The 16,166-nt window shown below is 50.0% G+C and overlaps 1 protein-coding gene and 2 pseudogenes across 1 annotated transcript; all 3 read right to left on the bottom strand.

The window, feature by feature from the left end:
* Window positions 1-424: 424 nt before the first annotated feature.
* LOC125546546 (uncharacterized) lies at window positions 425-6,472 on the bottom strand (annotated as a pseudogene).
* A 2,737-nt stretch (window positions 6,473-9,209) lies between these two features.
* On the bottom strand, window positions 9,210-10,861 carry LOC147978218 (uncharacterized; annotated as a pseudogene).
* Window positions 10,862-11,719: 858 nt separating this feature from the next.
* On the bottom strand, window positions 11,720-14,850 carry LOC147978217 (uncharacterized). Its single transcript, XM_087516537.1, has 7 exons — window positions 13,593-14,850; window positions 13,301-13,340; window positions 13,138-13,199; window positions 12,723-12,817; window positions 12,368-12,426; window positions 12,183-12,290; window positions 11,720-12,096 (listed from the first exon to the last, which is right to left on the bottom strand). Exons 1-7 carry the CDS (start codon window positions 14,848-14,850, stop codon window positions 11,826-11,828), a joined length of 1,893 nt encoding a protein of 630 aa, XP_087372663.1. The 3' UTR covers window positions 11,720-11,825.
* Window positions 14,851-16,166: the final 1,316 nt, after the last annotated feature.

Below are 16,166 nucleotides of genomic sequence, written 5' to 3'. Positions count from 1 at the left end.
CCTTTTATTCAATCTAGTAGATACAGAAAGAGCGAGAAATATGGGCTCAGATCCGATTCTCATCCCACGACTAATGAAATGGGCGGTAGTAGGCGTCGGCGCGCCGGCCCAAAGTTTGGGCCGGTCGTGCACTAGCCGTCGGATTGGCCCCCTCTGAGCCGCTTGATTCTTATCCCTTCGGGTCATCTTCTTCTTTCCCGCTGCGCTCCTCTTTCTCATCCTCCTCCTCCTGCGTGTGTGCGTGCCCCTCACACCGCAGCGAGAGCCGGCTGCGCGAGTGCCCATCAATCTCCGTTGTAATTTGCAGCCCTGCCGCCGGTCGCCGCCATTTCGCCGCCGGTCGCCGCCCTCGCCGGTGGTCAACGCCTCCCATACGTTTCTCGTCGGTCGCCAACCGGGTCGCCGCCCTCGCTACCGTGTTGCGTCAAATCTCCTCCTTCCCCCTCCCACCGACCGCCGTTCGAGCAACCCCGGCGACCTTGCAGCGCGCCTCGCTGCGGTGGCCGTCGCAGTTCACCGCGGTGACCTGTCACGGCTCGAAAAAAAGCTTCGGTTGTTGCAGCTTTGGAATTGCTAGTTCCAGCAAAATTAGATACTGGTTGAAGCAAATTTTCTCCCTGGTTGTATCAAAAATTGCTTTGCATCTTTGAAAAACATAGGCTCCAGCAAAAATTCCAAAGGTTTCAGCAAAAAAAGGTGCTGGTTGAAGCAAAACTGCTCGCCGATTGTATCAAAAATTGCTTGCCGATCTCATCGAAGAAGAAAGCCATTGCCGCCGTGAACAAACACCGCCATGGGTGGATGTAGCAAAATTTATCTTCGATTCCAACAAAATCATAACATGGTTGCAGCAAAAAATCGACTGAAAAAAAACAGGTGATATCATGGAGATAGATGTAGCACAAATTCGCAAAACATCAGTAGTAACAAAAACCAAAAACAGTTGTAGCAAAATGGTTCGCCGGTTCCAACAAAATTAACGTGGTAGCAGGATTTTGATGGGTGGGTGGTAGCAAATACATGAGCTGGTTCCAGCAAAAAAAACATGCTTGTAGCAAAATCCTGCTGCGACGGCCATGCTGCCGTTCGCAGCAAAAACAACGTGGTTGTAGCAAAAAAAAAATATTGACGTCGGCCCGCCGCTGCGTATAGTGGTAGCAAATCATGTCGCCGGTGGTAGCAAAAAACTGCGTGGTTTGCAGCACAAAAAACATTGCCCCCCATCGTCGAGGTTGCATCATCTTCGCGAATGATGTAACAAAAAAATGGTGGAAGCTTTTTGCGATGCCGGTTGAAGCTTTTGTGACACCCTGTCGAAGCATTTTCCTGTTGGCAGCAGCCAGCCCTAGCATCGTCGTTCCCTGGTTGAAGCTTTTTACAACGCCGATTGAAGCTTTTTGTGACGCCGGATGTAGCTTTTTGTTGTGGCCATGACCGGTTCCAGCATCTGTCATTCTTGGTTGAAGCTTTTTGCCTCATCGGTTGTAGCTTTTCAGAAAGCCGGTTGCAACATCACGGGGGTGTCCTTTGGTATGTGCCCCCATAGCAGCTCGTGGCCATCCCTCATCGTCATCCGCCTGGAGCTCGTAAGCCTTGGCCCCTGGTCTGTGAGCTCATAGGCCATGGCCTCCTGTCGTAGTACCGCCGGTGCTCACCTCCGTCGCGTGCGGCCATGGCGAAGGGTGCAGCCACGGCGATGCTATGATCTCGTAGGAGAGAGAAAAAAGTAACTAGAGGAAGAAGAGAATCGGTTGCAAGAGAAGAAAAAAAAGGAAACGGTTGGTCATGGGCCCAGGAGATTAGTCAACTACTCGAGATGCGCTGGGCCGAGGATCTACGTGGATCGAACGCGTGCTATGGAACCGGCGGAAGGTTCGGCCGGCGTGCCGTTCCCAAACATTTACCTAACGAAATTGACGCGTCTTGTACGCCCACTACTAGCACGAATAGGACACCGCTCCACGTCAATCTTGATCCACTAATCACGGAAGGCTAGCACACAAAAAATTATTGGCTCATGCACGTGTTATCATATTTGCATGCGTCTAAAAAATCGCTGAGGCAAAACAACAAAAGGGCTGGTTGTGGGCTTCTGCCTCCCGGAAGATCCTGGCGCGCGCGTTCTTGATAGAGCACGAGAACTTCGCCGGCACGCTGGACGACCACGGCACACGCGTTGCTGCTGCCTCCGGTGTGTCGTTCGTGGCCGCGACGGCTCGCTCTGGTGCCTCACTGCGTCCATGGTCACCACGCAGAAGCTCAAGACCACCTCCTCCTCGTCCTGGAGCTGCCACCATGGTCACCACATCTCCATTTGCGGGTCCTCTCGGTCCGGCCCGGGCTTTCCGGCCGCCGGTCCGGTCCTTGAAAACAGGACCGCCAGGCTGCTCGGTCCGGACCGCCGGCGGCCGGTCCAAACGACGGCTCGGTCAGGGACCGGACCGGCCTGGACCATGTCCACCCTGATCCACAGCTCTAATCAATGCTAATTCTTCTTCAGTAGCCAGTGCCATCCGCTAGATCTTACTATTATATATGATCATTGTAATAGAGAGTAATCAGGAGGCTAGCTCATGAAAATGGCTAGGATAACTAGATCTTAGTTATATATGATCATGTAATAGCCCTAAGCTAGCATCTCCTGCAATATCATTTCCCGCAAGATCTTCCATACCATCCAGATACCATCCAGCAAAGTGACAACATACCAACAGACATCAGCATGCAGCCGCCCAAGTACCGCCAACAGTTCAAAGCCACATCCCGCCCAAAGTTATTGCGCTTGAAAATATGTTGCTGCTGCTTGTGAGTCCTTTTCTTAGCATGGTTTCGCTTCTTGCTGTGGCGAACCTTCACAGCATTAGAGCCAAGCGACTGGTCGCCCTTCTTCGTATAGCCTGACTTGTCATACTGCTCAAATATTCCTACTACTTGGTACCTTTCTTCAGGAATCATTGTTGGTAGCATACTCTGCAAAAGACTGCAAAGAGGGGAAGGTATAGAAATATCAACAAATAATTATTTTTGGTGATAAAGAAGACACATGTGTATGGTTTTCACTTACTTGTCTAAAATTGGAAGGGCCACAATGATTTTGCTCCTCAGGGTCTCATCACTTGCTTGCTCATTAAATGACTCGGTTAGCAGCATGTCAAAACCGTCAAATGCTCTACGAAACATAGACATTATAGTCGGAAATAACGCTAACTTAATTCCAGTAAACAAGTGCATGAACAGGTTTCTACGTTTATATACCGTAAGAGATGTTGCATGTTATTGAAGGCTTCATCAGTGCATGTAGCATATTTCAGTAGCTGCATCAAAATGTTATAGGATTCAGGAAAAATTAAGATATCATAATTTGAAACCAAGAGCATATTAGAGGAATATAAATTTGATAGCAATTGCATGCGTAGTTCAAAGAGATGATAAATAATTTGAAGCTTGTGGGAACAAACATAAATATACGTTTAAGGAGTACATCTATGAGTCACCAGAACAGAACTTACCGCATGAATATGTACACACAAAGAGGATACTGGGCAACACTCGGTAAGCAGTGCTTTGGATTCCTTGTAAGTTGGCAAGTCACAAGCTAAGAATAGATCTGCAAAGCACCACACAGACGTGAATCTTCTAGTCATGACAGTCACAACTTTGTAAGAACGTATATGTGCAGCAGCAGGAAATAATGCTTCAAGGGCAGTACTTGCTTAACATTTCTATCGGACACAAATGAAGGGGGAAATCAAAAGATATTCAAAGATATTATACTTGACCCGATCATAGTGATATTGCATATTAAACTAACACATTTGCATATTGCCACAAGGAAAATCATTTAAGATCAAGACCCTAAATATCCACTTGGTTGAAGTTGGCAAACATTCACTTGCACATGTGATATATTAGAACAGAAGTCAGTATAAAAGGCTAAATATATCAAGAGCGGACTAATACCAAGTTCCCTGAACCATTCTCGAGTCTGCTGCACTTGCATAACAAACTGCGCCAAACTCATCCTGGCAACAGTCATGCAACATCAGCATCAGCGTTCAACAAGATGTCGTGCAAATAAAAATAGAGAACTGGAACAAGTGATGGTAGCATAGCAATACATGAATTACCTCTTAAAGTGCATTTCCATGATCATACATTTCTGTCCCTGAAAAATTGGACAAATAAATAGTTACATACACAAGATTGGGGAGAACTGCAATTAACTTCTCAAGGGTGCAATTTTAATGGAAGAAGGCATCAACCTTAGTGCCCCCAGAACCATAGGATCGTAATCTAATCATGAAGACAACATGAACGCTTTTGAGATAAAGCCCTGGGGCTACAGAAGTTGCTAGCATAGCCACAGTCACAGCAGTGAGCTATGCATTGGTACCAGAGAGCGACACAGCCCAACAGTCAAGGCCATCCACAGTGGTAAAATGGGGTTTGGGATGTGCAGAAGTTGGTCGACCAGAATGGGCATGAAGGACCGACAACGTAATGATGAAAGGACACTGGATCTAGCCGACTGCTGTAACACACGAGGCTTGGATGACAACATGGTGGCATTTTCATGATAGATGTGGCACTGTGCAGTTTGCACAAGAGCTACTTGTGCTTCGGTATTGTGTAGTGCAAACGACACTTGAGGATAAACTTGTCTCTCATTTGATACTTTAATTAATTTTATTCCAGGAATGGATTTGAATTGGCATCAACAATTCCTTTCTGTTTATAGAAGGAATGGAATGAGCCGGTTCATTACAGCCTCAATTAACATAACATTATGCTAGTAGAGCAAGTTAATTAGCCCTGCTGACGACAGCAGCTATATCACCTTGCATACTTTTAACATGCAGTAGGTCTACCTATATGACTGAGGTCTTTATAGATAAAGGATCCATACTGGCAGAACATTTTGTGTGTGCCGTCTGCTGCCTCATGCCAGTTTCTATCGCGTAAACATGTATGATGAAAGTTAACAAACAGCTAAAAAGTCCAATGGCAACAGCGTCAATACTCGGTACTGAAACGTACATTCCGAACAAACAGCAAATCAAGAATCCAAGTGATATCATAGTATGAATCAATGCACGGGAAACCCTAGTCTATTTCTAATGTTAACGAACAGCTAAACTAATTAATCCGAAGAGCCCAAATAGTGTCAAAACTGAGACGTTCTCATGAGCACTTACACGTTACGTATATGACTAGCATACTAGCATACAGACCAAGAATTCAAAGATAGCATTGCTGGTTAAATGACATGGGGAGAAAGAAGGAAGAAGCACCTGGGGGAATGTTGAGGTACTTGGGGAAGACGCATGAGAAGCAGAGTGACAGAAAACTTTGCCAGTGCCTTGAGAGCTGCATGTTTCATGTCAATAGTGATGGCCCAGGCTCGGTCGTCTTCATCATTCACCTTGGCCATCATGTAAAGCAAATCGTCATTGAGCATGCTCAGAATCGGGCCTTGGAACATCAGGTTCTTCAACTGCATTTGTTGAGTCTCACCATCCCACAGCTGAGGCAATTTAGCAGAAAAGCTTTTGTCAACCGACATTTTGGCAACATCAACTGTGTAGCGCTCGCACCAATTTCCCTCGGAGACCTTCATATTCCACATTGTAGCTTTCCAACCTGAACCTCTGGTCATAGCATCAGGGTCATCGTATTTGATGTGGACGAATTTAATGAGATCATCGCAGCAGGCAACATTGTAAAAGTACTCAGGGGCACAGTAATTGTCCTCCGGTTTGGTTGGCTCGGGCAAGCCAACGGTTGTCACGGGTAATGGGATTATCTTCATGACAGGATGCCTGCCAAACAGGTCGTCCAGAAGGAGAATGCCATAGCGGGTATCAACCCAGCCCAGCGCGCTTGCTCCAACCTTGATCTGCTCGAACAAGGCATGTCGACAACACAATGGCTTGTCGGCAGGGTCTGATAAGCGGGCCTTCCTGGTCGTCCATGCCTGCGTTTCAGACGAGAAGACATAGGCATCAAACCGGCAAACATCGTTTTGGATATTCCACTTGACGTCGAGGAAGGCCACGGCAAAGTGCTCGCCGTCGGCGTCGCCACGCGGCAAGAGGCCAAACTGCTGCCCGCCGAAGTAGGCATGGTTGGGGTTTGGGAGCAGCCGCAGGGACTGCTTCCCGGCCGTGTAGACGAAGAAGCGGGCGGTGCCCCAGAACTTGAGGCTGAAGAGGACCAAGGCGTCCTCGACGCAGATAAGCCAGGCGTGGTACTCGTGCTTGATGCCGGGGCAGTTGACGGAGAAGTAGGAGATGCCCGGCGGGTCGACCAGCCAGAAGGACACCTCCACGGCCTGGCCGTCCTCGGTGCGGCACTCGGCGGTGGTCGCGTTCCGGTCCGCCGACACACGCGCCACCTTGCAGAGGATGGCCAAGTCGGGGAACCCGGGGCCCAGCGGGGTGGAGGGGTTGAAGGGCAAGGTGGGGAGTGCCATGGATCTGGAGGTGTTGTGCTCGCCGCAACAGGCTAGGGCAGGATTCGGGGATTAGATTGCCTTGCCTTTTGAACACGGGATCGGTCGAGTCGGGGAAGAGGAGGATGGTGGTGGCGCGACCGACTCGGACTACGGGTAATTTGCTTCCCCCCGGCAGGTGATCCGTCTCGTCTCACACAGATTTTATTTTCTTTTTCTTTTGAGGCTAAACACGCTCCGCTCTACTCCTGCTATAAATCAAAATCAATCAATAACACACACAGTTAATCGGAATACAAATTCATTTTTTGAGGGATTAGGATCAATCGGAATACAATTGAGATCACGGGCAGCGATGCCGGTTCACTTTGCAATTTTGCAATATCATTCGTTCAGGCGTTTGGTAGCCTGCATATACCTCAGTTAGATTCCCTGAATGTTGTTTTAGGTTGGTTGGATGTTTGGCATGCATGGACGGGTGAGGCGGTGGCGGTGGCGCCGACTCCAAAGAGCTCGCCGGCAAGCCGGCCTGTATCCGGCTAGCTCGTCGAGCCACTCAGTCGGCTGCAATGTCAGAGAGATTCTTCTTCTGCTCGCTGGAGAGGTCGTCCCACAGGGCTTTTGAGTCTGATGCCATGGCTGATATGGTGCAAGGAGAAGATGGACTGCGAACTTCCATGCAAAAATCTAAATAAAAAACTACATTTAGTGTGATGTATGTATGCACATGGCAAATCATCTCTTCATCTGGATTGCACAAGATATATTGTTGCTTCCATTAAAGTTTTTTTTAGAAAAGGAGAATATACCCTCGGCCTATGCATCTGGACGATACATGCAACCATATTATTAATTATTCACAAAGACCATATAAGGTGATACATCAATAAGTCTGAAGCCACCATCTTGGCAACACCGTTGCTACTCCTATCCCTTTGATGAAGGCGTGCCAAATATCCGGGCCTAATACCAAACAGACATCGCACCAAAGCCTAACATCTAAAGTTGGGTGTCCCATCCAAGCCACTACCTGGATTGGGTCCCACACCGATCTGGCACACTCCCAGTGAGCATCGCATGCTGCAAGGGCCGTCACCTCCATCATCCCTCGGTCCATCCTCAGAGCACAACTGAAGCACCGACCTTGCCAAGCCTCTCTGCCATCAACGCCACCATGACGCCATACAACTTCCTCCTCCTACGCGAGTCCATCTCCGCGCATCAAACGCCGAATCTCCACAGCGCCACGCCGCTGAGATCCGCCACCATTGATGTGTAAGATGAAGCACCGCTCCACCAAAGACGCTGTCCTCTGGTCCCTCGAGCCCGTGTGCACCTTCAAAAATGACGCCCCCAAGGGGGAAACGACACCAGAGAGCAGCCGTCTTCCGATCTACTGATCTAGGGTTTCCCCCGGAGGTAGGAAAGAGTGGTCTTGAACTTCTCCTCGGCGATGACTTCAGGAAGGGAACGACGCGGACAGCGTCGCCATCATCGGCCTTGGCAATAGCCAATAGCAGGTTTTTCACCCAGATCTGATCGAAGACCTCCATATCTCGTGCACGGGCTGCCGCCATCCTTGCCAGGATCTGAATGATCCAGGCCACCGCTGCCAAATCTCAGCAAGGAGAAGTCCCCCCACCGAGACCCGCCGGCCGAGTAGGGAAGGCCGAGACCGCGCCCGCAGGACCAGATCCACGATGGATCCGTGACCACGCCGCCGCCTCGAAGCCAACCCCTCGCGCAGCCACCACGGCCTGGCCACTCGCTCGCGCCGCCGTCTGGCCGCCGCGCCGCACGACACTCCCTCGCCGCATCAGGCAAGACTCCGCCGCGCCGCTGCATCTCGCGCTACAGCCGCATGCCGGGAGGAGAAGAAGGGCCCCGCCGCCGCCGACGCGCACCGGGCTTCGCCCGGCGGCGCCTTCTGGCGGCGGCGAGGGGAAGGGATGGTGTAGGAGGCGGGCGCGGGGTGGGGGCTAGGGTTCCCCCGCCGCCTCCCGCGAGAGCGATGCGAGGGACGAGGGTTGGGGCTGCTTCCATTAAAGTTGTGCAACCAATCTTTTCAAATCTTAGTGCACCTACTTTTACTGACAAATTCATTAATAAAGTTATATTCAAACCCATGTATACCACGCTAGTAAACAAATACATAAATTGGAGCTCTCCTACCATACTCCTGCAATTTGTGGCTATATATAGTCCACACATAAAACTCACAAGTTAGCTATGAAAGCAACAAAATGAAAGAGAAACATAATTTAAATAAGTATACAACCATTCATACTTTTTTTTAGAAAAGGAGGATGACCCCTGGCCTCTGCATCTGAGAGATGCATACGGCCACTTTATTGATTATTCTCGAGGACCTTACAAAGTATTACAACAATATGCCTGAATCCACCATCTTGGCAACATATACCGCTACTCCTATCCAAAATGATAAGGGGTGCTAGCTGGGCCACTACCCAAACCACTCACCTAAGCCTAACATCAAAAGCCGGAAGCCGAAACTCATTCGGATGCCCCAGCCGAGCCACATACCGGGTCTGGGGCACAATCCGGTCAGACGCACTCGTGTGTCATCGCCGCCATCTTCCACAGGTCTTCAGATCATATTGAGGCTTCTACCTTGTCTGGCCACTCAACCATCGATGTCACCATGACGCCAGACAGCAACCTCCTCCTGCGCGAGCCCATCTCCGCACATCGGACGCCGAGTCTCCACAGCTCCATATGCCATCGATCTCCGCCGCCATCAAAGTGTGAGATGAAACACCGCTCCACCATCCCTCCAGCCAGCACTTGCTCCAAGACGATGCCCCCAGAAGGGTAAGCGATAGAACACCATCATCATCCGATCCAGAGGACCCAGATCTGGGGTTTCCCCCTGAGCACCCCGAACCTGATGGCGTAGACTCCCGACGATGCCTCGGCCATCGGCAGTAGCTCCACCAGACGAGCGTCGCCTACGTCGCCGCAGCCTCCAAGATGAAGCTGACCAGAATGCATGTGTCGACACCGAACCGCCGCCACTTCTATCGCCACTTGAGCAGCCCCCGAGCAACGCCTTCAGGAAGGAGCACGGCACCGTGGTGTCGTCGTCGCTTGGAACAGGGGGTTCTGAGGTTTTCACCTGAGCTCCTGGGAGGGGTGGAAGGAAGGAGGTCCTCTCCGAAGCCTCCAACGAGGGAAGCAACACCCAAAGGCACTGCCATCGGAGTGGCCGCCACGCCGGCCAAGAGATTCCCCCGCAACCCTTCCAGCCACCGGATCTGCAAGGCCAGCACCCAAGAACGGTGACCGAAGCCACCAAGGGCCGGAACCGCTGCAGATCGGAGTAGATCGGGGTCGAGAACGAACATCACCATGGCCACCAACATCCAACGAGGAACCGCCGCCGCAGCCGAAGCCCACCACCTCCCCGCCATCCACATGGCCAGGGAATTGGTCCACCTGTCCATGCCGGCGCCGCCCGCCGCCAAGCTGCGCCGCGTGCCACCAGCCATGGCTGCCGCCATGGATCCGAGACGTAGGCGGCCTGCCAGCCGCGGGGCCCCGCGGGCACACCAGATCCGGGCCGCCAGAGCCACGGCGCGGCATCCAGGCGCCAGATCCGGATCCCCGGCGCGCGAGCACGGCGCCTCAGCGCAGCCAAGCCCGCCACAGCGTGCGCCCTCGACACCAGAGCCGCGCGGGCTGGAGACCTCGTGCGCCCACGGCTCCTACGCCGCGACCATGGCGTGCCGAGCAGCGCCGGCCCGCGCACAACCACACGCCGCAGCGCCTCGCGCCTGCCTCCTCCGCTTGGCGCAGCTGCCCCGCGCAGCCCACCTCGCGAGCGGGAGTGGAAGAGCCCGCCGCCGCCGACACCACACGGGCTTTGCCCGGGCGGCGCTCGCCGGCGGCGGCGGGGGAGGAAGGGGGATAGGTGGCGGCGGTGCCCGGCAGCTAGGGTTAGCGCCCGGGCCGCTCGCGGGGAGCGACACGGGGCTGCGTATTCCTCTGTCTTACAACCATTCATACTTGACGTAGGCCAACCATTACCACATCGTATATGTCTTTAGGAAAAGGAGGCACTGGGGAATGGGGAGGAACTACATGGACTGAAACGGTGACAGTGAAATCAAAATGCCCCATGGCAGTGTGCACCTCCTCCACACAGGCGCTCTGAACGTGAAACGGTGACTGCGCTGAGGCTGTATAACGTGTACATGAACGAGAGCCGCAGTATTATGTTCCACTCCAGTTAACCACGTCCCAAATAACGATTCAATGCTAACTGGAGGGACGATGTTGAAGGCTATATGAATTGTTCACCAAAGTAATTTGGCGAGAGGGCAATCTATGAAGAGATGTTGAATTGTTTCATCATGATCACAAAAGCAACATCGCGAACTGTCTACCCATCGTCGCTTTAACAAATTATCTTTGGTGAGGACCACCTGCTTGTGGACAAACCACATAAAAAATTTAATACGCAAGGGACCCTTAACCTTCGAGATATGAATAGATCTCGGGATTGGGCCAAAATTAATAAGATCCATATAAAAAGATTTTACCATAAACACTCCGTTTCTAGCCAAACTCCAGTGTAAAGAGTCAGGTTGGTCGGATAATTGAATATCCATCAATCTCCGTACCAAGTGTATCCAGGAATTCCAACGCTCCCCAACTAAAGATCGCCTAAACTGGATATGCAGGGGAGCCGATTGTAATACTGTGCCTACATAATCTCCCTTACGTTGCACAATATTATAAAGGCTTGGATATTGTATGGCTAATGGTGTCTCCCCTAGCCATGTATCCTCCCAAAATCTTGTTTTCATCCCATTGCTAACACCGTTTACGACGAAGACCAACACGAACACAAGGAGCCCGCCAAAGATCTCCAAGCTCGACCTCCGACACTCTCAGGGGCTACTAACGATGCAATGCAACGGGGGTGGCTTCTCCATGGGAGCTCGACAGCAGGCCTACCAAAGGACCCACCATACCCTTGGCGGTAACTGGGAGCCCGAAGGACTGGATAGACACCAGCAAATCATCTAGGTTCCCGAGCCATCCTTGTGGCGAGCAAGATCGGATCCCTCTATTGTAAAATCCTAGCCCCCACCGAGCATATAAGGTGGAGGCCGCAGGGCTCTCATTTCCCATCTACTAGCTTAGAAATAACTCACGGTAGCATATCATACTCTTCATTGCAATCCATCACACAAGGTACACTCACCATGAATAATAGTAACAAGTAGGACATAGGGTATTACTCCTCACCGGAAGCCCGAACATGGATAAAACCCTTATGTGACCCCGGATTTGAGACTTCCAACCACGTTAGCAACCCTACCGAGGGTACTGACTGGATCATGCACCGTCATCTACAAACTACAAAGATCCCATATAAGTATGATGAGATTAAGATAACGACTCCAATGACGATTTCCCATGGGAGATTACATAACAACACTATCGATATGAGTAACCAGCAAATGAGAGACAAGAACCAGCGACGACCCGAGACCACAGCTCCTTCACGGCTCGGTTTCTCACAAGTTTCATATACTGTTTGTCCTCTTTCTTGGTCGCTGGCATCTCCGAGCATCCTTCCTTTTGGCATCAGCTTTAATGGCACAATTTGCAAGATACTAAAAGGATTGAAAAATTATAAGATTAGGATCGCTAGATGGTTCCTTTTAATACTAAAGAAGAGCAATGGCTCGTTTTATTGTACTTGTCCAAAGCGTCAATGATGACAATGATTTTGCTCCTCATGGCTTCAATAGATGCTGACCCATTGCTTGGTGATTCGTGTAGTGCCAAGTCGAAATCTTCCAGAGCTCTAGGGAACACCAGACACTTAGTCAGATATAAAGCTAAGTTATCACAAAAAAGTTTCTGGTTTCCGCATCCATATACCGTAAGCAAAATTCGACAGCCTCCGATGCAGCTTCACCTTGTCCAGAATGTTTTACCATCTGCATCAAGATTTTCTTTAGGATTCATAATATGAACTCAATCAATTGTCCATGAAAGTCGAGAGTCCATAATTTAAAATTAAGCAACTGCTTTGTAAACACATAAGCAATGGCTGTCTCCATAGTTTGGACCCAAAGAAATGAATAATCTGAAGCTTGTCAAAGCAAAGACGCTTGCCCAGTTCCAAGAAAAAAAATAGAAATACTTGAGCACAAAGGGTTAGCAAAGAGAAAAAGATGCACTCGCAACATGAAGCCCTGGACTATAATCCATGAGACAGAATAATATAACTTACTGATCTGATACTGGAACGCAGAGATGATACCGGGGAAAACTGAAGTAATAATCTGCATGTGTTGTAAGTTGATCTCTCATTTTCCAAGCATTGATCTGCAAAGGACCATACAGATGTGAATCTCCTGGTCATGACAGCCAATTTGCAAGCACATATATGCTATCATGGCACTTCATTGCTGTACTTGCTGAACATTTTCGCCAAGCAATTTACAAGAATATTATACTTGACATGGACAAGCATTTAGAATAATACTGCAGATTAAATTAAGAAGATATCCACGGATGGTGTTTAGGAAATAATTGTAGGTCAACAGTCTAAACATGCACTTGCTGAATGTTGGGTGCACATCTAGTGTATTATAACCAAGAGAAATAAATAGAATACATCTAGAAGTCAAACTTATAGTAGTTACCAAGTTCTCGAAGCCACTCCAGAGCCCACAACACTTGCACCACACAGTGCTTCACACTCAACCTGGCAACAGGCATCCAACAGAAGCAGCAGCGTAAATGAAAAAGATATCATGCAAAAGAATCAATTAATTGAACATGTAAAATTAGCGATGTTTGAATTACCACTCAAAGCACTTGTCCACTGGATTATGCATGTCTGCTCCTGCAAAAATTTGGTCAAAGAAACAGTTCAATAAAAAAGGACGGCAAAAGTACACACAAGTTGTCAATTGAGCAATTTTGTTGCCCACTCAGCAGATGATGAACCATTTCTTTTACGAATTATATCAATATAAACAGTCCAGTGTTAATACTGAAACATTGTCCTAAGCACATATAACCAACAGACAAGAAAGAATTCAAAAGATAACACTGCTGTAGTTAAATCACATGTAGATAAAGATGGAAGAATCACCTGGGGTCATGTTGAGGTACTTGGGGAAGTCGCATGGACAGAACTTTGCAATGTGGTAGTGGTGCCGTCCGAGAGAAAACAGGGCCATTGCTTCCACAGCTGCCCTTTCCATGTCAATTGCGATGGCCCAGGCAGTCTCGTCTTCAGCATTCACCTTGGCCATCATGTAAAAGAGATCGTCATCACGGGTGCTCAGCACCAGGGCATAGAAAATCAGTTTATGCAAGTCCAGTTTCTGGGTCTCGTCACCCCGCAGCTCAGGCAACAAAGCAGAACAACTTTGGTCCACTGAGATTTTAGCAACATCAACCGTGGATCGGATCTCCCACTTGTTCCAAGAGATGTTCCTGTTCCACACAGTGGCTCTCCAACCTTTACGGCTGGTCCTGACAAGAGGGTCGTCAAATTCTATCTCGATGAACTTGAGGAGATCATCACAGCAGGCCACGTTGCAATAATACTCCGAGGCGCGGTGAGGCCGGCCATCCTCGTCGAGAAAGCTAACCCTTGATTCAGGGAACGGGATGAATTCCATGACAGGATCACCACCGTCGAAGAGGTTGCGAAGGAGGAGGACACCACGCAGGAGATCAACCCAGCCCAGTGAGCCTGCAACGGCGATATGCCTGTAGTACAAGCTATGCTTACAACAGAGCAGCTTGTCAGATTCGGATAAGTGCAGCAGCGACAACCTGTGGCTGCTCCACTCCTGCGTTTCAGACGAATAGACGTGGGCATCAAACCGCCAGTCGTCGTCTTGGGAGATCCACTGGCGGTTGACGTAGGCCACGGCGTAGTGCTCGCCGCCGTCGCCACGGGGCAGGAGGCCGAACCGCCGTCTTCTGTAGACCGGAGGGTCCGGGAGCAGTTGCAGTGACTGCTTCCCTGCAGCTGCAGGGCCGGCTGTGTAGACGAAGTGGTGGGTGGAGCCCCTGATTGTGAGGCTGAGGAGGACGAAGGCTGCCCCGGCGCAGACGAGGGAGGGCGGCGCGTAGTCGTCGAAGGCGGAGGCGTCGAGGCCGGGGCAGTTGAAGGAGAAGTAGGAAGCGCCCGGCGGGTCGACGAGCCAGAAGGAGACCTCCACGGCTTGGCCCTCGCTGGTCTCGCACTCGGCGGTGGTCTCGTTCCGGAGCTCCGAGAAACGCGGCTCCTCGCAGAGCAGGACCCAGTCGGGAAACTCGGAGCGTGGGTAGTCGGATCTGGCGGCGTTTGAGCCCGTCAGGGTGGAGGGGTGGAAGGAAAAGGTGGAGCGCGCCATGGATCTGGACACCGAGGTCATACGGAACAAGGTAGGCCGCAGCACGCCTGGAGCTTCGGGCTTGGCCGCCGTTGCCCAGATACCCCAGCGTGCACGGCAGGTGTTCGCTGAGAAAATAAGAATGCCGAGTAGGAATTGCAAGAAAAGAAGGAGGGGTGATTTGCAAAATTTCCATACAACCACGTCACTCTTATCTTTTCCAAAAAAAAGGGCGATTATAATAGGGGCGTGCTATGCGTCTGCAGACTAAAAGATCAGCCGGGTTGTGAGCCGTCAGATCTGCCCCATCGAGCGGCCAAGCTCGTCTACACCATTGCAACACGGGTCTTGTTGTGAAATTATTTCCGCAACACGTGTCTTGTTGCAGAATTATTTCTGCAACACATGTTTTGTTGTAGAATTTTTTTGCAACAACTTTTTTGTTGCAGAAATATTTTTGCAAATGTGGTTTTGTTGAAAAAAAAAATCAATGGAGGTCTTGTTGCAGAAAATTTTCGTAAGAGGTTTTGTTGTAAAACGTAAACTCGTCGTAGACCATTGCAACACCACATATATTCCAGAAGCATAGCACCTGTTGCATGAAGGATGATATGTAGGCTCTCACTTGACGCGTGTCATCCAGGGAAGGTGGCGGACGCGGCTGCTGCGATCCGCCTGTTGATAGTAAGCGTTTCCCATTATAATAGGGCGTGCTACACGTCGGTCGGCGGATCATTTGGAAAAATTCGCCGCCTCGTGAGCTGTCGGATCAAGCTCAATCTAGTGGCCGAGCGTCATCTCTATTTCTGCAACATAAGTCGTGTTGCAGAAACGTTTGACAACATAAGTCGTGTTGCAGAAATATTAGCAACAGAGCTTGTGTTGCTGAAATTTTTCGCAACAGAGATGGTGTTGCAGAAGTATTTACAATTTTTTTTCAACAAAGGTCAAGTTGCAAAAAAATTGTGCAACAGAGATAATGTTGTAGGAACTATTGTCACGGCTGAAGCTCGAGGAGGCGACAACCATGGATGCCGGTGCTCCTCTGGGGCGACCGTGTCGGCGTGCTTGCCGACGGTGAGCTCCGATGGTGTAACGCCCTCGATGCGGCTATATCTCCCACGTGTCGAAGCACGACTTAGAGGCATAACCGCATTGAAAGCAATGTTGCAAGTGAGGTAATCTTCACACAACCCATGTAATACATAAGGGAAACAGATACATAGTTGGCTTACAATCGCCACTTCAAACAATACATGAATAAAGCATTACAACATCCAGATACAAACAAGGTCCGACTACGAAACCAAAATGAAAGAAGACTACCCCAAAAGCTA

The sequence above is a fragment of the Triticum urartu genome, chromosome 3A (genome assembly GCF_056163025.1).
Source record: "Triticum urartu cultivar PI428250 chromosome 3A, HENAU_Tu73, whole genome shotgun sequence".
NCBI lineage: Eukaryota > Viridiplantae > Streptophyta > Magnoliopsida > Poales > Poaceae > Triticum > Triticum urartu.
Note: the sequence above shows the minus strand (reverse complement) of the source record. Positions and strands in the feature narration are given on the sequence as shown.

Excerpts from the sequence above, each read along its gene's own strand:
- LOC147978217 (XM_087516537.1), bottom strand. The coding sequence starts at position 14,850 with ATGGCGCGCTCCACCTTTTCCTTCCACCCCTCCACCCTGACGGGCTCA. Across the intron at positions 13,341-13,592 it reads GTACCTCAACATGACCCCAG|GAGCAGACATGCATAATCCA; the intron begins GTGATTCTTCCA and ends AAATTTTTGCAG. Across the intron at positions 12,291-12,367 it reads GCTGTCGAATTTTGCTTACG|AGCTCTGGAAGATTTCGACT; the intron begins GTATATGGATGC and ends GGTGTTCCCTAG.